At 43.6% G+C, this 19,747-nt stretch overlaps 2 protein-coding genes across 8 annotated transcripts in view; one reads left to right on the forward strand and one right to left on the reverse strand.

Moving 5' to 3' along the window:
* The first annotated feature begins 3,407 nt into the window (after window positions 1–3,407).
* Window positions 3,408–5,474, forward strand: id2 (inhibitor of DNA binding 2). Its single transcript, XM_023951977.1, has 3 exons — window positions 3,408–3,871; window positions 4,017–4,077; window positions 4,719–5,474. The coding sequence occupies exons 1-2, from the start codon at window positions 3,515–3,517 to the stop codon at window positions 4,071–4,073; spliced, it is 414 nt and encodes a 137-aa protein (XP_023807745.1). The 5' UTR covers window positions 3,408–3,514; the 3' UTR covers window positions 4,074–4,077; window positions 4,719–5,474.
* A 513-nt stretch (window positions 5,475–5,987) lies between these two features.
* LOC101155812 (kinase D interacting substrate 220) overlaps window positions 5,988–19,747 on the reverse strand; it is a 55,510-nt gene continuing 41,750 nt past the window's right edge. For 3 of the 7 annotated variants that reach the window (XM_004082534.4, XM_011490325.3, XM_011490326.3), the window contains exons 25-32: window positions 19,337–19,548; window positions 19,021–19,134; window positions 18,341–18,400; window positions 12,588–12,704; window positions 12,417–12,515; window positions 10,036–10,248; window positions 8,712–8,936; window positions 5,988–7,132 (exon numbers count right to left, since the gene is read on the reverse strand). In XM_004082534.4, the coding sequence (XP_004082582.1) occupies window positions 6,326–7,132; window positions 8,712–8,936; window positions 10,036–10,248; window positions 12,417–12,515; window positions 12,588–12,704; window positions 18,341–18,400; window positions 19,021–19,134; window positions 19,337–19,548 (1,847 nt within the window). In that variant the 3' untranslated portion in view covers window positions 5,988–6,325. Of the gene's footprint in view, window positions 7,133–8,711; window positions 8,937–10,035; window positions 10,249–12,416; window positions 12,516–12,587; window positions 12,705–15,852; window positions 15,886–18,340; window positions 18,401–19,020; window positions 19,135–19,336; window positions 19,549–19,747 lie in introns of all 7 variants that reach the window. The other 4 variants (XM_020713631.2, XM_020713632.2, XM_011490327.3 and 1 more) reach the window with 4 other exon arrangements.

Genomic DNA, 19,747 nt, shown 5'->3' on the forward strand with positions numbered 1-19,747 from the left:
AAACAGAAAATAGCAAAAGAAGGTGCAAGATACGTCATGAGTTGCATACATCATGAAAAAGCAACTGTAAAAGTTTATGATCTTCGGTGCAATTTGTATGTAGAGCCCAAAAATGTTTGTAGAAACTTACAAATCAATGTGTGAATGCAAGAGTTTCCCAAAATGTGCATTTACACGTTTACATCGACTTGTCATTGGAAGTGGCCACTTAAACGCACTTTGCTGAGGGCGATGTGAAAGTAGCCACGTGGTCAAAGCAGTACATTTTCGTACAGATGACGTGAAAGAGCCGTCTGTTACATCTGTCTTAACTCTTGCTCACAGCAACTCCCGTTCTCAAGTCCAGGGGGTGTGGTGCCACAACACACCTCTGCGAGGCGAGCCAAAGTCCAATTCCTGGGGTGGCACCAGCGCGATCACGGCTACTAAAAAAGTCCTGCTTCAGCGCCAGATGGACTCTGGCACAACCCAATTGGTGTGTTGCGAGTAGGGCAATAAGAGGATGTAAACACGCCCATTGTCATGTAGTCACCCTCCCTACTGCTGTCTCCCCTCCTGTAGCCAGATCAATGTACGGGGAAAGGAGCGGAGTCCGCTATTTTACGGTTTTGTCCACTTCATCCTGGAAGTTAACTGGACTTTCGTTTTGAGGAAATCAAAGTATTTACTGCTGATGCTTCGGGGGGACAAAAAAAAAGGGGGGCAGATATAATAATCAAAACCATAATATGTTTTGTCTCAAGCCAAACTCGTATCCATGCAAATTTTGCCATTTAAAGGGAAACAATTTTTGTTTGTTTCCAAATAATAAATTTGCCTCTAATCTGCTGAAAAATAAAACCATTTTCCTCAGAAATATTTGCTTGTCTTTGGTGACTTCAAAGAGCTCACCCCTCTTTTGCATAAACACACCACATGGCTGTCGTTTGGAGGGCGGGGGGGTGTGATAAGAGACCCCGCCCCCGCAGGGTCGACACTGCTCAAAAAGTCCACGCGGCTCTCTCAGATGTGTGCACTCCTCCACGCGACAGGCGCGTGGCAACCTGAGGAAGAGGAGGAGTGGAGCGCCAGACCCCTGAAGCGCTGCGGTAACCACGGAGCAGGACTGAGAAAGACCCGTTTTTATTTAAAGACCAGTTTTTGTTTTGGTAAAAAAGAAAGAAAAAAATAGAGCGCATCTATTTTGGTAAACATTTAAAAATTAGTTGCGTCTGTCTTGCGCATCTGTGCGATTCTTAGAATTACGCACGAAAATATTCTCGTTTTAAATAACGTTTTTTTTTTCATTTTTGTTACTTTTGCTATTAGAGAGGGACTCAAAATTATTTATTAGATTTAAAAATTGTTTGATTTTGATTTAAAAAGAGGAAGGAAGGGAAATTATCAGGTGGCTGCAGGGAGGAGGACGAGCGCGCAGAGCGAAGCGCAGACATCGTGACGCCGGGCTGCGGGGCGCACTGCAGCCTGTTGGCTGCTCGTCTTTGTTCTCTCCTGAAACTCAAACTAATAACTGAGGGGGGAAACAGGCACGGGGATAAAGGGGCTTTAATTTATGTGATGGGAAAACAAAATACGTTTTGGAAAAGCGAAAAACAATTTAACTGTTGAGGAAAATTACAGAAAGGATCTGCTGTAGGTGTCGGAGGAGTTTAGTTGTTTCTTTACCAACTTTATTTTGAAATTCTTCCATTTTCACGTTTTCAAAATACTTGACCTGTATCCTGTCAATCATCCAGGTTACTTAAAAAATAAAAGCTTAATAACATTTTTCAAATTTGACAGTTTTGATCATCTCATCCCTGATTTAGTTTATCAAGTTGACCTTATAAATCACGATATTGTTTTAAAAAGGAATTATGGAGCAACATTTTAAAAAATTCAATCTGATTTGGAAAGTGGAACTTAACGGTGCCACTGAAATATCCTAAACGCATATGTAGAAATAGATATTTTTCCATAGGGATATTCTTAATAAAATGTTGTTTAAGAGTTTGGGGAAACTTTTAATTAACAGGAGAAAGTTAAACTCTCACTGAGTTTCAGTGGATTCGGTGCGTAAAGGAAGCAATCCTTTGCTAAAGTTTAGTTTGGAGTGCACCAAACCCGGCAGACCCAACTCGGACCGCATCGGTGTTCGTAGCTCCCCTGTTCGGGCGGGATCAGCTGAGAACCTCCGACCGACATCCTTTGAAAGCCCGTGTCCATGGAAACCGCCTCAGCGGCGCCGCGAGGGCTCGGCTCGAGGGCTGCTGTGAATAGGGTGACGTCACGTGGCCGGCGCCAGAGAGTCTGCTCCGGAGGGAGAGAGAGGAGAGAGGAGAGGAAGAGGAGAGCAGAGGAGGACGCAGGGCGCGGCTTTTTTTGCACCGACGTGCTCTTGCGCCGATCCATCACCTGTCTGTCAGGCTTCAGTCAAGAGCGCGTGAGCAGAGGTGCACAGCTGCAGGAGCGACGGGGGAAGGAGGGGATAATGGGAAATGTGCATTTCAGCAGATGTGGACCCGTGGATGATGCAGAAAAACATGATGCGCCGCTGGAGTTTGGTCTTTTGTGTATTTAATAAACATCAGTTATATTTCAAAATAAAAGTCAATCTCCTGTCATCTTTTTTTTAAAATAAACTTTCAAATTAAACCTAAAATATGTCACCTGGACCAAACTTTATCCGCATCGAAACTCCATCTGAAGGGGAAGAAAAGAACATCTGAAAGCATTCAATTACAGTTAATCACCTCTTCAGGACTCCCTCACTCACCTCAAGTGCAGATTAAGATCACTACAAAAACAAAAGGCTATTTAACACCCCCCCCCCCCCCCCTCAAAGAAATCATGCAAAAACTAAAAATTCTAGCATATAGAAGTGGATTAACCCAGATTCCTCTGGCTATTATCCCTAAAAAATAAAAATTATAAACATTAAGATTTGGCTTTAATCATCATAGAAAGTTGTGTTTACGGTTAATAGGTTTAATTAACAAACATTTTTAGTAAAATTCAGTTCCATAAATGCCGAGTCTGTGCCATCACATCAGATTTTTGAACATTTAGGTCCCAAACTGTCAAATATTTCAAAAAGCCGCTACACTTCTTCTCAATTTTCCATCCTAATTTATTAATAATTTGATTTTAGAAGTATGAAAACGCTGCTTTTATCATCCAGTTTACGTTTGAATCATTCATTTTCTTGATCAGAAACAGGTAAGGGCTTAATTTTCCCAAATTGCCCACCGGAGATGAGAAGTTCCGCCTCCGGCCCCGCGTTGCCACTGGTAACGTTTTACAGAAGGGGCGGGGATTTCAGCAGCCAATGGGAGCGCCGGGAAGGCGTTGAGTGACACAAGGGCGCTGTCCAACCCGCGCGCTCGGCCCGCCCACTCGGCACACACTGCCCTGCTGCCTATTTAAAGGCTTGTGACAGCTCTGTATTCCAGTCTGAGCGCAGATCGGCTGAGAAAACGGGACTAAAACCAAACAAACATAGAAGAGAAAACAGAAGAAGAAGAAAACTTCGAGAATGAAAGCAATAAGCCCCGTTCGGTCCTTCCGGAAAAACGCCGTGAATTTAACGGAGCACTCGTTGGGAATCTCGCGGAGCAAGACCCCGGTGGACGACCCGCTCAGCCTGCTGTACAACATGAACGACTGCTACTCCAAGCTGAAGGAGCTGGTGCCGAGCATCCCGCAGAACAAGAACGTCAGCAAGATGGAAATCCTGCAGCATGTCATCGACTACATCCTGGACCTGCAGATCGCGCTGGACTCCAGCGTCGCACTGAGCAGCCTGCATCACCCCGCGCGGCCGGGGCAGACCGGCGCATCCAGGCCCCCCCTGACCACCCTCAACACAGACATCAGCATCTTGTCATTACAGGTAATTACACTGCTTTTGTTGTTGTTTTTGGTTTGTTTTTTTGGGTAGGGGGATGCGCCCCCCCCCCCCTTCTCATTCCTATTGTTGGGAAATGAAACCATGAGACGCGTTTTGACGCTTTGGCTCCGCGTTTGTTTGTTTGCAGTCCCCGGAGTTGCCATCAGAGCTGATGACAGATGACAGCCGGACTCTGCATCGTTAAGGCGGTAAGTGGGGCTGTCCCTCCTGTCTGTCTGTCTGTCTGTCTGTCTGTCTGTCTGCTGCATTCTCTGGCCAGGGCTTTCCACGCTCCCGCAGCAAAATCGGCTGTCGCGGGGGAATGCGTCACTCCCCCGACAGCCATTGGAAACGGGATTCTAAAAATGAATAAAAACGCGCGTCATCGGTGCCAAATAAAAACAAATTAGAAGCATTTCCAGCGTATGGAAGAAGTAGCCGTCAGGGTTCTATTATCCCCACTTGTGCCTGTAATGAAGAGCATCTGCAACAGGAAAAATAATGGCTGTTTGGATTACTGCTACTACGATGTCTGCACATAATTGGTACAAGAAGTGGGTAGGCGCCAGCTGAGCGGCAATTACGCTGATTCTTCCCCAGATTGTAGGCTGAAGTTGTGCGAAAAATGTGCGCGCGCCTTCCCCCTTCCCTCCCTCCCTCCTCCTCCCCCTCTCCTTGTCGTGAGCGCTTGTGCGTGCGCGTACATCTGGAGCGCAGAGTTTGCTTAGTATTGGGAGTGTTTGGTTAAATGTTAAAAAACTGCGGCTTCCTCCCTGGCGCCAGACTGTCCGGATCTCTGCCCTGTTTGCGTTTTCTAAACACGCCTCTCCTCCTTCTCAATCTCTTGCAGGTGTTTGGTCAAGACGCAAAAAAAAAAAAAAAAGAAAAAAAGAAAAAAAAACCCACACCAGGACCTGAGGAGCAACCCATCCAACACCATCCAACTGCAGTTCCTCAGGCCTGGATGTTTTTTTTCTTTTCATTATCCCCCCTGAAATCAAGACTCTTACTTCAAAAAGAAAAGAAAAAAAAGGACAATCTCCTGTGATGTGACACTTTCATTATTATTTAACTTAAGACTTTTTTTTTTTATTTGTGGGTCCTTTCTGGAAATGGAAGGAAGGCGCGATATGTTCCCGACAACGGGAGGAAAAAAGGGGGGAAAGAGGAAGAAAGAAGGGGGGGGGGGGATTGTCACAAGGATTACCACCTCCCCTCTTCTTCCTCACCTCCCCGTGACCCCCCCCCCCTCCCTCCTTTCTCTCCTTGTTGATCTCTTCGCTTTTTCTGCGGAGGTGGGAACTTGTACAGAAACAAGCAGTTTGGTTAGTTACTGTTCAAAGAAAAAAATGTTTAAAGTTTAGTCTTGTCTTGTCAGAAATGTTGGCACACGAAGGACTGGACAATGTTTAAGAAAAAACAAAAAACTTGATTTAAAAAAAAAGAGAAAAATCTTGTGAACTCTCACCAGGAGTTGTATAGTTGCAGGAATTTGAAACTTCTGCAAAAGTGTATTGCTGTACTTAATTATGCTGAAACTTTTTATAAAAGTAATGTAAATTGTACCTTTTTTTAAATATAAAAAATAAATCAAAGTGCAACTTGATTTTTCTTGGCTTTTTCATTGCATTCAGATCTGAAAAAAGTGCAGACATTCTTGTTTAAAAAAAAATCTAAAAAATGAGGCGCTTTTATTTTGGTGAATTAATCAAACCGTAAATGCTATCTTTTTTTAAACTCAGGAATCTGTCAGATCATCTTTTCATCCCATCAAATCCATTTTGATAAACTAAATTTTCCTCAGTGTAAAAATAATTCTACAAAAAAGCAGAAATGTTGGATATTTGAACCAAATGTTGTCCAAAAAAAGTCAATGTCCAGAAAACATTGACATTCCTGTACATCTACTTTAAAGTTGACTGCGTTCACGCCAAACCGCAGCAGGTTTGTATAGAAATTGCGCCATCTGTCGGACCACAAGAGTCCTGCAGTGGTACTTTTCTCATTCTCCCTTTTACCCTGAAATTACATTAAATTAGTGTTTTACATTCAAGATCAATGTTTTTTTTTCTTTTTTTAGTTGAGGCTGAAAGGCGAGAAATTTCAAAACCAAAACATGTTTTTAAGAATTGAATGTTTATTTGCTGCATGCAAAGACGAAATGGTTTTACAATAAAAAAACAACACAATCTACGTCACGAGTGAAATGCTTCAGTAACACTGCAAGGCTTCTTACTTTTATTTTTTTAAACTACCTACAAACACATTTGACTCTAGAACTGTAACATTCTACCAGGAAACGGTTGAGAGAGCCACCAAACTGTCAAAACACAAAAGCTTTTTCTGGTTTTCTTTCACGAAACGTTCTGACTGGAGGGATTTTCCAAAGCACGACTCAGGTTTTCTAACACGACACCACCGATCTACGTTTTGGGACATGGACGCATGCGGGCCGTCCTAGAGGACGCTCTCCCTCTCATCTCCCAGACTGATGGAGCACAGGTTGTGGTTGTGGTGGACGGTGGCGGCGGTGGCGGTGCTGCTGCTGCCGGGGATGATGATGATGCCGGTAGAGGATTCTGTGCCGCCCTCCTGCTGCTGACGGCTGTTGTTGGTGTTGTTATTGAGGGCGGCGTCGATGGAGGTGTGGTTGAGGTTGGCGACCCTGTTGGCGGGCCATCCCTCATCCGGGCTGCTGGCCATCAGGCTGGCTTCGGATGGCGCGTCGGAGCAGATGGACATGCGGGCCACCGTAGCTTCCTGAAGGCCGCTCAGGCTGCTGGGGAGGAGGCCCCTCTTCTTCACCAGACCCTCCAGCTCCAGCTCGATCAGGCTGGGTTTCGGAGCTTCTCCCTCTTTGGTGGAGTCGTCCATCGCCTCCTCGAAGGAGGGGTCAGAGGAGCTGTCGCTGGAGCGCATGCCTGAATCCGACGAGTCCTTCTTGTCCAGGAGGATCTCTGCAAGGAAGCCCGGCTTGGGCAGCAGCCCGACAGGCTGAGCGCCCCCATGGGAGGGGGGAGGGCAGGCTTTAGAAAGCAGAGGTGTGGTGTTGTCCGCTTCCTCTGAGCCAGAGTCTTCCTCATTGGGCAGTTCATGGTAGAGCGCCCCGGCTCCTTTCCTCTTAAAGTACAAGCTGTTGTCGAGCTTCTCGTCTTCTTCGCTGATGGGGTCCAGAAGCGGAGCGTCTGCATCGGGGGCCTCGATGCTCTTCGAGGCCCGCTTGCTGAAGGACTTGCGACCGTCTTGGTCACTTCCCTCCTTAACCTGAGGAGGAAGATGGTTTTGTGAGAAGCAAAGAGAAGTTGGTCACAGAGAAGCTGAAGGAGATGTGAAAGCAGGACAGATTTCAAAATAAAAGCTGACCTCTGAGCTTCATGTCTGCACTGATGTGACCCAACAACAATCACAATAGTTTTTTTTTAGAAGTTTATATTACATTGAATAAATATGCAAACTAAAATATCGTTTACAAATTAAAATAAGTCTAAAGGAATATCGTATAGTGTATTTTTTTGAAAAGTTTTTAAGAATATGGCACAATATTTCCTATTCAGGATGCATTTAATAACAAATGTCCAGTTATTGATTAGTCAAGAATAGTTTAGCATCATCCTTTCCAAAGAAAAGGAAATGTTTCTATGTTCATCTTTCAAACCGGATCTCTGCTTTAAATGTTTAGTATCATTTTTAAATAAAGCTTTTTGATGAACTGTGCGTTGTTTTTCTGATTTGGATGAATGTATTCACCATATTTATTTTACTAGACTGTGCTCTCCTGAAAGGCTGTTGTTCCGTCGGTCAGCCACTAAATGTCTAAATCTTTCATAAACTGAAGCTTTGAAGCTTCAAAAGTGCTTTTGGGCTAAATCTGGCAATATGTGTGTGTTTTACTGAACTTTATTGTTTCTTTAAAAACTCATTTTGTGGTTTTTCGTCTGTTGTACTATAGTTGATATCCAACATCAAATGCCTGCCACATGGCTAATGCTAACATCTCAGAAAACTTTCTTTTAACCCTTTAACACTGAAGCTTCAGCTCCAATGATTAGTTTCTACGACTTTTGTAACTCTTCAACCGATTACGTAATTAAAGTAATATCAGCGGATGCTGAACATTTTGTAATGGTGCAGAGCCGCTTTTCTCTGCATCTGCGCTGATACGTGTTGATTGCATCAACATCCCCAATGTAAGGGTTGAAATATCTACTCAAAGTGTGTGTGTGTGGGTTTGTTTTTAAATAACAAGCCTTGGCCCAAAAATTCTGCATGAAAAAGGGTTTTTAGTGCATTCACTTCACTTTAGCAGTGTAGATGGTAGTTCCCCTTTAGGCTATGGTAGAACTGTCTGAGCTTCTCTATACAAGCTATAAAAAAAGCCTCTTTGCACCACTTTAGCTCTTCTCATCAGTTTGATCGACACAAAAGTGAATTGTTGTAAAGAGGGAGCAGCTAATGTGACTCAGGGTCAGGTTTTTTTTTTAGGTTCTGAGTTAGTTGCACAAAGAGTCAAATGTAATTTTAGCTGCTAGCTAGCGCTGTTGCAGCTTTGATGACACCGTTGTAGAAAGGTCTCGGATGCAGATGCTCACCAAAAGGCTTTTTTCTATTGTTTTTTTTTTCTTTCAAATGTAGTGGTTTTCTTAATGCAAGTAACCAAACCACTTCCGGCCTTTCTGAGTAGCTTCTGATACAGGAACTAAAACAGAGCTGCTGCAGTAACACTCCTCTGCTTTTTTAAATGCAACACTGCAGGAGAGAATTTTGTTCTAAGCGTAAATATATTTATATGATCAGAAACGATATGACGGCGATGTCAACAGATAACGCACAACTTTCCACCCACCCCTTTGTCCTCGGAGCTGCCAGCCGGCAGCAGAAACTGCCCCGGGTGGGGCTGCACAGGCCTCTCCCCCCCGCTGCCGGACATCTCCAGCTGGGCCATCTGAGCGATGTACTCCCTGTAGGCGTCCCGGTACTCAGCCTGCTGCTTGTCTGTCAGCTTACAGATGTCATTGGAGGATTCCTGGGAGTTGAGGCTGGACATGCTTGAAGTGCGGTGATTTGCCACCTGACAAGATGACAAAAAGTTGTTTTGGCATGGAAAAAGAGAAGAAGAAGAAGAAGAAGAAGAAAAAAACAAACCACACAACTAAACATCTCAGCTCCTGTCAACATTCCACTTACAGAACAAACATTTAAAGACCCACTCTGATGAAAATCTTCTGTTTTGGTGTTTTTTATTTGTTCTTATGGCATTTCTCTCATGATGGAGGACATCTATTAGGAAAATTAAGATTGAATTAGCATTTCTGAGAATTTCTTTATTCAAATTGTTGTGACTCAGGATCAGAGGGAAAAATGCAGATTGAAAAAGAGCTCATTTGTGTCGCAGAAAATACACAGGATGGGCCACAAGCATCCACTTGGAGACGACTGGATCCATGCACGTCTTCGTTTTCCTCATCCAAGCTAGCATCTGCATCAAAACTGTACTGCTCTAATATGACAATTTTTTGGTGCGCATGTAATGTTTGGTGTGATAGGCTGTAAGCTAGCGGGAGAGTGTGCAAACATATGGGTAACAGGAAGGGGGGTGGGCTTACTCTAATCCCGCCCACAACTCAGAAGAAAATCTTTTATGAACTGTTTCCGCTCTGCAGTAACTGTGTCCTAGAAAACAACACAAGTTAATTTGATTTTGGTTAAAGACATAATTAAAAAACCACTAGGAACGCTTTTAAAATAGATCAAAAGATGATCGGAGTGGGACTTTAAATGTTTGAGCTATAAATGACTGGAAACCCATCAGAACCAGAGTGTGAGGACGTGAAAAAGTTGCTGGAACACGGGCGCAGATGGAGCTGCGATGAAAGCTGTTCTGTGTTTTCAGTGCTGGGATTCAATTTGAAACAATTCGGAAAGTGAGAGCATTTAAAATAGCAGCAGAGCCAGTTGTCAGAGTGTGACTGTTTGTTCGTGTCTTAGATTTGAAAATAGCAGACAGGGGGCCTTTTGACACCTTTTTTTCCCCCTGTCTAATAGGGGATCTTTTTAAGTCTGATCTTCTTCTGTCGCGCTCCTTTCTCACTTAAAGTCTGTGCGAAGCGGCCGGCGTGGCACCTTCCTCCTGAAATCTTGTGTGACGTTTTACAGACGGGCTGACTGACCGGCCAGTGGGAGTTGTTGCTGCGCCTCGGAGGCTCCTCCACCCCCGCGCCGCTGAGCTCCTCAAAGCTCAGGTTGAGGCTGAAGGTTTCACGCTGGGGACCCCCGGCGCGTCTGCTGGGCTCCCCGTGGAGCAGGCTGCTGCCTTGCTCACTAGCAGCTCGAGACTCGTCTTGGATTGCCGCCTGGCTTTCAGCATACCGCTGCTCCATCACCTTAAAAACATGGAGAGGGCTTTCTGTGTGGTCAAAGGTGGATTGAGGACAGCCGTCCCTGTAGTGGTCATTGTTTTGTTTTTTTTCCTTTCTCAGGACATGTGATGTGCCAAACAAGCGTGTTTAGCAGCAACAGTGAAAGCATGTGCTTGTGAGAAAAGCCGTTTTTAAAGTACAACCACTCAGCTGTCCTCTCCTCGCCAACAATAACCTCCCTTCATCCAGATATCAGGCGGCCATCTTAAACCAGATTGCTGCGCTTTTGCAACATCCCAGCAACGCAGCGCTGGGTTTTTACAGGGAGCTGGGAGGCCACCGTACTTTACAGCTGCTTCCAGGCGGACCCCACATTCAAGCTCCTGCACAACATGACCAATTCGCTCCCTGCTTTCGTAGCAGTGAGCAAAGGCGGACATGTGTTTGTGATTTCAGGCCCGGCTCAGCCGTCTGGACTCCTGGCTGACTTACTAGCGCTAATGTGGATTTGAAATTTCCAGTGAAAGCAAAAAGAAGAAAAAAAAAACCACTCTCATATAAATATTTTTTCTTTAATAAACTAAAGATGTTACAGTCAAGGAGAGAAATGCTGTTAGAAACCAGGTGTCAGAAAAGCAGAACCTCATATACGTAATTTACGATGTCTACGATTTTTTTAACCGTTTTGGAACAGCTTTTAAAAATAAAAGTCTTAAAAAGGCCAAAAACCAACCAACTTATCGCAGGGCACTGATTGTGTAATGACAAATGAACAAAATAAGGAGAACCCCTTGGTCCCTAAAAGCTTTCAAAATAAAACTTGTCTCTTTTAAATCCTTTTTCTGAGGTGCAGCGGTAGGGCGGTTGACCCATGATCGTAAGATTGCAGGTTCAATTCCGCCTTGCACGCCCGTGAGTCGAAGTGTCCTTGGGCAAGACACTGGACCCCACCTTGCCTCTGGTGGTAGGCGGGCGCCTGTGCTAATGTGTGTGTGAATGTGTGTGTGACTGGATGAATGGGTCTGTGACTGTAAAGCGCTTTGTCCTTGTAGGTAGAAAGGCGCTATATAAGTACACTACCATTCACCCTTTAACATCAGAGCTGTCACCGCCAACACTGAACAACTCTTTCCTCCCCTACCCCTTTGGCTTCTACCGATTGCTCCAATTGTAGGGGCATTTGGAGCTGTATGGGTGTCAGAACTCGTTTTTTTGAAGGGGAAGCCGTAGCGACTTACTGCTGGGTATCCCTCCACCAGGAGGGTGTTCCGTGTTGCACTGTGGTGCGGAGGACAAACGCATTTCTTCATGTGGGGGTGCTCTGAAGCACAGAAGTTAACATTTAAACGTAAGTCATGACTTTTTGTTTTAGCATGACTAAAATTATAAAACCGGTGTTGTGTATTTTCTGAGCGCTTACATAGATGACCGGTGACTATTGATGATGTCATCAAGCGGTAGTAACATCCGAATTTGAAGACCATATTTTTCCACATCTCTCCGTCTGGAGGGCTACATGTAGGGGTAGGGAGAAGCCGCAGGGGTAGGGGAAGAATTTAGATTTGGCCTTGTTCTCTGAACTCTCGTCACTCTTCAATCATTTACGCAATTAACCCAATTCCACTGGATTCTGACGCAGACAAAGCAGCTTTGGGCTCAGTGTTGGCTTAAGTTTGCCGTTTTTCTCAGCTTTCAGAATCCATTTGAATTCCGTTGATTGCGTGAACTGTTGAAGGGTTATGGTCATTCAAAGAACGTGAACACCACTGACTGTGTATTAGAACCGGACCGGCTTCCTTCTGGCTCCAACGGGATACGGATGCCGCCATGTTGGAGCCAGATGTAAGCACTTGAAACCGGGAGAATCTATCAATCAAAGTTTCAAACGTTTGATGGGATACCACATACTTTTATCTGACTGGTCAGTTTGTAACTTAAAATCATGAAAGAAAAGAGGATTAGCAAGAACATTTTAATAAAGGTATCGGAGCAAGAATGGTTATTTGACTGAGTTACAGCTGGTTATTTCTCAACAAGAGGGATTTTTGCTTCTTAAGGCTGGTGGGTACTTCCTGTTTGGAACACCAGGTGGGAGGGATCACTCATTCATAAACCATAAATGGTCAACACTGGAGTTAAGGCTTCGTTGGTAAAGGGTTAAAAATCTTTCCCATTGACTGAAGATGTCTCACCATTCCTCTGAAGAGCTGCCAGTCCCCAAAGTTCATCTCCATCTCTTTCTTCAGCTCGTCCAGGTTGCAATGAAGGAGGACTCGACCGTTTATATTAGCCTGGAATAAAAAAGGAATCAGAACTTTTAGTGAGAATAACTCCAAAGTGTGATGGGTGTTTAGAAAGGTCACCTTTTTGATGGTGGCTGTGTATTGAGGCAACATGTTGGGGTCGATCCCATCCGTCTGTTTGAGGCGCTCACACACCGCCTCCGTGCTCAAAGAGCTGAGCATGACAGCTGGACCCACCTGGAAACATGGAGCCCAGACACAGCTGAAGCATGGAATTGAGAGAAGTGCTTCACACGGTTAGAGAAACTCACTCCAACTACACAGATGAGTGCAAATCGAGCAAGACGTTTTGTTAAACGGCATGCAGACTAAAGACACTCCAGCAGCTACTCTATTAGTGTCTAAAGGCCGTGTCACACAGCTACTACACATATTTTGCACATTGTTACGACCCCTGGTCTTGCCTCTATGTCTTGTTTATGTGTACATGTGCTTGATGTTTAGCTCCTGCAGGCATCCAGCGCCCCCCCCCGCAGAGCTGATTGAGGCTGCCACCTTCTACCAATCGTCTGGCTGGGATGGAAGCTTTAAAAGCTCCCAGGATCCTCTGCTCTAGTGGCTGCTGAATTCCTGAGAGGAATTTGTTCTTCAGCCTGCCCCTGCAGTCTGCCTGGCCTTAGCCGGTGAAAGCCTCTGGTTTCCCTCTTAGTTTATTCTGGCTTTGTCCTTTTGTTAAATTTAACCTTGTGGTCTTTGTTTGCATTTTGAGTGGTCGTAGTGTTTTGGAGACTGTATTTCTGCAAAGGTTTTCTTGCTATAAAGCCTGAGTTTAAGTTATTTCATCATTTATTCCACCTTTGGTGATTTGATGGTTAGTTTCCTCGATTTTTATGTTGTGTAACCGAAATAAACCGATTATTATTTTATCTTTATGTTACCCATTTTATCCCTCCTCCCTGAAGAGGGACGCAACACGGGTATTACACGGATGAAAATTGGTCATACGTGAATATATGTGGAAAAAGTGAGAAAAATTGTGGTCTTTATGTAAAATGTTTACATATGTACCACATTAAAACCACGGAAGAAGTATGAATAAACCACGCAAAGAACATGTAAATCAACGTTTGAAAAAATAAGCCAAATCTGACCCAAAATTTGTGCGTCAGGTACATGGTTTTAACGTGATATGTGTGCCGTATAAGCGGTAATAAAGTTATACATCGGTGGTACATGTGTGAAAAGTCCATTAGACATACGTGGAAGGGTCGTGAAAATCATGCACAATTGTGTGAAATTTACGTAATAATTGGGTAGAAAATACGTAATGACACGTAAACTGTGTAATTCTCAATCAAAGAAAAATTTTAAACAACTCAAAACTGAATTCACATAGAGACCCGTCGGCCCAAACCCTCGACAGACATCTGCGCTCATCGACGAATAACAAACGCAAGAAAAACATAGGAATTACGTATATCACGCATGTATCACGAAATACAGCACTTTAAATGTGGAAATGCAAATAATGTAAGTAGTGGCCGTGTGACAGGGTCTTAAAATGAAACAAACTGGTTGTTAACCCTTTCCTATTAGAGCATAAATGATTAGCATTTGAGGAATGGAGCCACAGCTGTTATTTTTGATAAAACCAGTTGATGCTCAAAGCCTCGCCTTGGCACGAGGAAAACAAACTCCCTCCCTCTGCTCACTCGCTTTTCTCCTCTTCCTCCCTTCTGTGCTGACCTCCTGCTCTCCCTTCCATCACTCTCCTTCCCCTCCGGCTCCACCCTGCTACTACCACCATTAAGACGAGGCTTCAAACTAAGCTGCCCGGCTTTGTTTCTGCTTTCCAGGGGGAGAAAAAGTAGAGCCCAGATGGATCGTGAATGTTTGCTAGACAAAGAAAAGGCAGCTCAGGCGACAAACGGCGAGTGCCAACTCTCTGTAGCGATGCAGATGACCAATGGAACCTAAAAGGAAGTGAAACTAGAGATGGATCTGGACGTTTTTACGTCTCTTCACACAGCATGCTTTAGAGGAACACCAGAGTTAAAGACCCACTCCGATCATTTTTTGAGCTGTTTCAAAGCGTTCACAGTGGTCTTTTAATTATGATGATGACGTTTTTACCCAAAATAAAAAAATCTGTGTTGTTTTCTAGGACTTAGTTTCTGCAAAGCAGGCAGTAGTTCATTAGAAATTCACGTCTGAGTTGTGAGAGGTCTCTGTTTACACGCTGTCCCAATAGCTAACAGCCCCTCACAACCCCAACCTAACATTACTGATGAAGCACAAATGGCAAACAAAATTAGAACTATTAAGCCCTAGCGACCACTTTCAATGAAAAGTCTATGTAAACGCAGATATATGCATGTTTTGGGCTTCCGTGTGTAGAACTCTGGCTTTAGCTCGTAGCTACATATGTTTCAACGACTGTTTTCGGGCTCTATGTACAAAACACGGGGCTTTTGAGTCCATTGTGGCAAGGTAAACTGGTCAAACTTGGACCAATTAGGGACTCCGATTCAGTAGCAATGTATGGGTAGCATCCTTTTTAATTCACACAAGTCCCAACTGTTTGAAAATTGATCATGGAGGAGAAATCAATAAATGTGGTTTGTGGCCAACCCAAAGTCTACAACGAAGTGTGAAAGAAAAAGCCTGGAGCAAGATTCACAAGATTTGCCCAGTTTTTAAATTTTTCACCAGGCCTATTCCAACCGTAGGTGGCAGACAAGTCAAAAGAAAGAAGAAGAAGAAGAAGAAGAAGGGCCTCCCGGCTTGTACATAATGTGCTAAACGTAAATGGTAAATGCTAAATGCTAAATGGCGTATACTTATTAAGCGCTTTTCTACCTTCTTCAAAGGCCCAAAACGCTTAACAGTCACAGAACCATTCACCCAGTCACACACACATTCACACACACATTCACACACTGGTGGCGGCTCCGCTGCCAAACACTGGCGCCAACCTTCCACCAGACGCAAGGTGGGTTTCAGTGTCTTGCCCAAGGACACTTCGACACAAGGGGGTTGGCAAGGCTGGAATCGAACCTGCAATCTTACGATCATGGGTCGACCACCCACATTCTTGAACATACATTCTTGTACACACATGCCTGGTGTGTATGTAGCTTCAGAATGGAGCGGAGCAGGAAGCAGGAATTTCTTCGTCTGATCATGATTCACAGCGGTTTGAATAAAGAAATACTCAGAAATACAATTTTATGGTTAAATTACTTTGAATATTATCAGAAAATGCCACAAGAACATGTTAAAAACACCAAAAACATAATCGGAGTGGGTCTTTAGAGAAGCGGTGGAGATCTGTGGATGATGGAAGACGAATTCTAGTAGAGATGGAGGAGACCAAAAATTGTACCTTTTTTACTTTGAAAGGCAGCGACTTTAAATGCTTAAAGGAAAAGAGACAGATAGTAGCAAACAGAGTCAAAACCACAGATAGAGTTTCAGAAACATGACGACACCAAAAAAAACCAGGTTGGGATGTGAGGACATGCTCACAGCGGGGGGCGCGGGCCGCCTTCTTCATAGTCTAGAAAAACAGAGGCTTTTAAAGATTATTAGACAAGAAGTTTTAAGTTGTAGTCTGCAAAGAAAAGAGACGTCATTTAAAAAAAAAGAAAGCAGAAGTTTCCATTTGGGGATGGCTTCTTGATTTGGACAGCGAGCACGTCTTTTCGGAGTAAAAGCACGAATGTGTGCGAGAATCGTCCCAGTGTGCATGTTTGATAAGACTGTAATTACAGCTGGGTTGAGCTCAGGGCTGGGCAGAAGGATGGGGAAGAGGAAACAGAGCTCTGTGAGGGAGGAAGCGTCTTGGTATGGAGATAAGCTCCACCAGTGCGTTGTCAGTATGTGTGTGTGTGTGTGTGTGTGTTGTCAGCCCCAACATTTGCTCTGATGATAATCCTGGCAGCCAGAGGAATCCATTCTCGCACTTACATCAGCTTTGCAATTACACCCGTCTTTGTCTGCTTGCATATCCAAAGAGCAGCGCAGAGACACGTACGCGCTCGCAGAACAACAAACTGACATGAGCACTACAGCCAGATTACAGCCTGAAAAGGGATTAAAAGAAACATTTGGAAAATGTATTTTAAACAGGAAGAAGATACCAAGAAAACAAGTTTTTCTTTTAAACTGATGAAGGTGTGAAAGATGGGATTAGAAAAAAATTAAAGACACAAATCCCAGACAGATAAGAAGTAAATAGAAAAGAACATAACTCAAGAATCTATATTTGAATCTTTCAAACAGCTCCTCTCAAAGCTTGCTAGCAGTGTTCTGATAAGTAATTTTTTTTTAGTAGAAATCTCCTGACCAGTGTTATCATTCAACTGTTTAACGGCAGCAGCTCTCTGTGGAAATCTGTAAATATGTGGAAGCCGAGGTTCAGCTCTTTTACCGTTCAGCAAGTAAAATCAGAACTTTTGAAGTTAAAAAATGAGAAAATATGTTTAGATAAGCAGTTGATTTGCTTGTCAGCTTGACATGACAGAGGAATTTTCACATCATCGCATATGAACGGCGCTATAATGACGCACGATTCATGTTCTACGTTGATTTCCGTGTTCTTTGTGTGGTTTATTCCTTCCTTGGTTTTAACGTGGTTCATTTGTGATACATCTGTGAAAATTTTATGTAAACTTTTCTAACTTTTTCTCACATATGTTTACGTATAACCAATTTTCATCCGTTCTATATGCACAAAATGTATGTAGTGGCTGTGGGACACGGCCTTTAGTCACAACTGGTTGGATACAGGTTATCTGCGGGTGAAAAAAATGTAATATCAATATCGCAGACTGCTCGGAGACCGGAGAGCGGTCTGGTCGTAGTGAACACTTGTACGACACGCTAAGGTAAAGTAAGGGTGGTTTTTCCCCCCAGAACTCTGCACACTGCGCAAGAGGCAGTTCAAGTACCTACTTCACTCTTGTTCATCACGATCTGCCGCTAATAGCATGCCTGTAGAAAAACAAATCGTTTTGGGTTTTCCTGTGGGACGTGCACACGTTTGCCCATTTTTTGGCCCGCAGACACCCCATTTCTAGCCGTAACGGTAACTAAGTCTCTAACGTTATTTGAATAAAATACATTTTGGAGAAACTCTTGCTGATTTTTAATCTAATATAAAATCCATGTAAAACTTTTTGAAAATATTTTTTTTTCTGTTTTTTGCTTCTCACCGAGTTTTAATCGTCTTTGTCAGACAGCAAATGTACAAAATCAGCAGGAAATCCATTTTCTTCTTCCATTACTGCACAAAGTTGAACAGTTTATGATTTTACTATGGTATGCAGTAACGCAGAGGTTATTAGGACTGCAGAGTCCCATGCTGCAAGCTGGAAACCAGTCGAGCATCATCTGCTGACGGTGCACCTGAGGACAGCCACCAATGCTTTCAGGTTTCACAGGTTTGCAGGACTTTTTATTTATTTTATTTTAGAACAATTTGGATAATGCAAAAAGGAGTCAGAGCAGAGCCAGCAGATTCGAATAGTGCCTTCTACGTCATAGTTTCGTAGCAGTTGACCCAAAAATCAAACAAAGAGATGCTGATACAAAAAAACAGAAACCAGAACGTCCCCTACAAAGCCAAAGCCTGCTCTTCGTCTACAGACACGCACGCATTTAGATACGAAGTTTTCTTTTCACAGAGATAACCAGATGAATGTCTTCAAAAGATTTAACCTGGCAAACATACAAGACATGCGACAGAGGAGAAGCTGCATGGTCACAGGCGCAGATCATCAGGCAGATAGCTCAGAGCTGGTTTTTCTGTAGACCTGAGCGTAAAGGAGCAGAACGCGTGGCAGTAAGTCTACTAATGTTAGTGAGGTTACCACAATGGGGTCTGAGGGGCTCCAGGGGAGGCCTTCTCTGGCATCCTCTGCAATAACATCCTGACACGGGTGCAGAGTGGAAACAAAGAATGCATAAGAAGGAAGTGCCAGATAAACCCATTTACTGAACTTCTTCATTTTTTATGCGGTTTCTTAACAGCAGAAAATTCAGGTTTAGGGGCTGCGTTATTTGGACATGGTGGCATTAAAATACAAAAAAGAACAGAAAGTATGTGGACAGAAAGGAACAAAAAAGAAAGAAAGACAGGAGGAAATGATAAAAAGGAAATGAGGTTTTGACTTTGGTGGTTGGTTCATGCAGCAGGTCAACACGATGGGCCCAGGAGAAAACTAAAAACCCCCACAGTGACATTTATAGGGCTTTTTTTAACAGAAAGCACATGAAGCCCTTCAATAACTTCAAAATCTAGAATAAGTTCCATTCTAGTTGCAATAAATCCTTATTTTTGACTCATTTTATAGCAAATTCTGCAGAAAAAATGCAAAAGGAAAGAAAGACAACTAATATTTCTTCAAAATAAAAGGTCAGTAATTTGTGATTTCCATCAAAAACAAAATGGTTTGTTATTTTGTATAATATAATAAAAATTTGCTAAAAAATAATATAAATGTAATTTATTTTTAGAGATTCTCCCCTTCGGTTTCTTTTTTTTACTTACAAGTCCACTGGTGTCCTGGGCTTGACCGGGTGGTTTAATGGTGGGGCGCGAGGGTGGAGGGGCGTGGTGTGAAAAATGGCGAGGTAGGTGATACACGTGATGGGGGAAATAAGGCTACGGGGGGGGAGATGAGAAAACACAAACTGAGGTAAAAACAAAGCATGTAAAAGGATGATCATGCAGGTATGGGACAAAAAAGAACATGTGCAAAAATGGACATATTTTAACTAAAAATGGTGCGTTGGACTGCAGTTGATTTTTTTAAAACGAGTATATTTGGGGGTATTATTGGTCCAGACTGTAGGTGCTGCCTCACCCGGTTGTAGAAGGGGTGCTGAGGCCCGGTCATCCCGCTAAAGTAAGAGCTGTGGGGTTGAGCAGGCAGAGACCCGGCGAAGGAGCCAGTGGGGGAGCAGGCGGCGGAGGGCTGGCCGTACCCCGGCTGGTGACGGGGCGCTGCTTCCTGCAGGGGCAGCGTGGGAAACGTCACTCCGCCCATGTGCATCTGCTCCCTAGCTGCACGGACATCTAAGAAGGGGGCAAGAAAGCGAGCATTTATCAACTGGCAGAGACGAAACACAAAATATCACCAAGTATTTGAGCTGAGTTTCTAGTTTGAATTTTGTTTTACACTCGATACAAGACTAAAACAACTTACTAGTAACTATTCTATAGATTGAACAATTTGCTGAGACAACTGAAAAGCTTATACGTTTTTCTTGAATCT

Source organism: Oryzias latipes, chromosome 22, assembly GCF_002234675.1.
Source record: "Oryzias latipes chromosome 22, ASM223467v1".
Classification (NCBI taxonomy): domain Eukaryota; kingdom Metazoa; phylum Chordata; class Actinopteri; order Beloniformes; family Adrianichthyidae; genus Oryzias; species Oryzias latipes.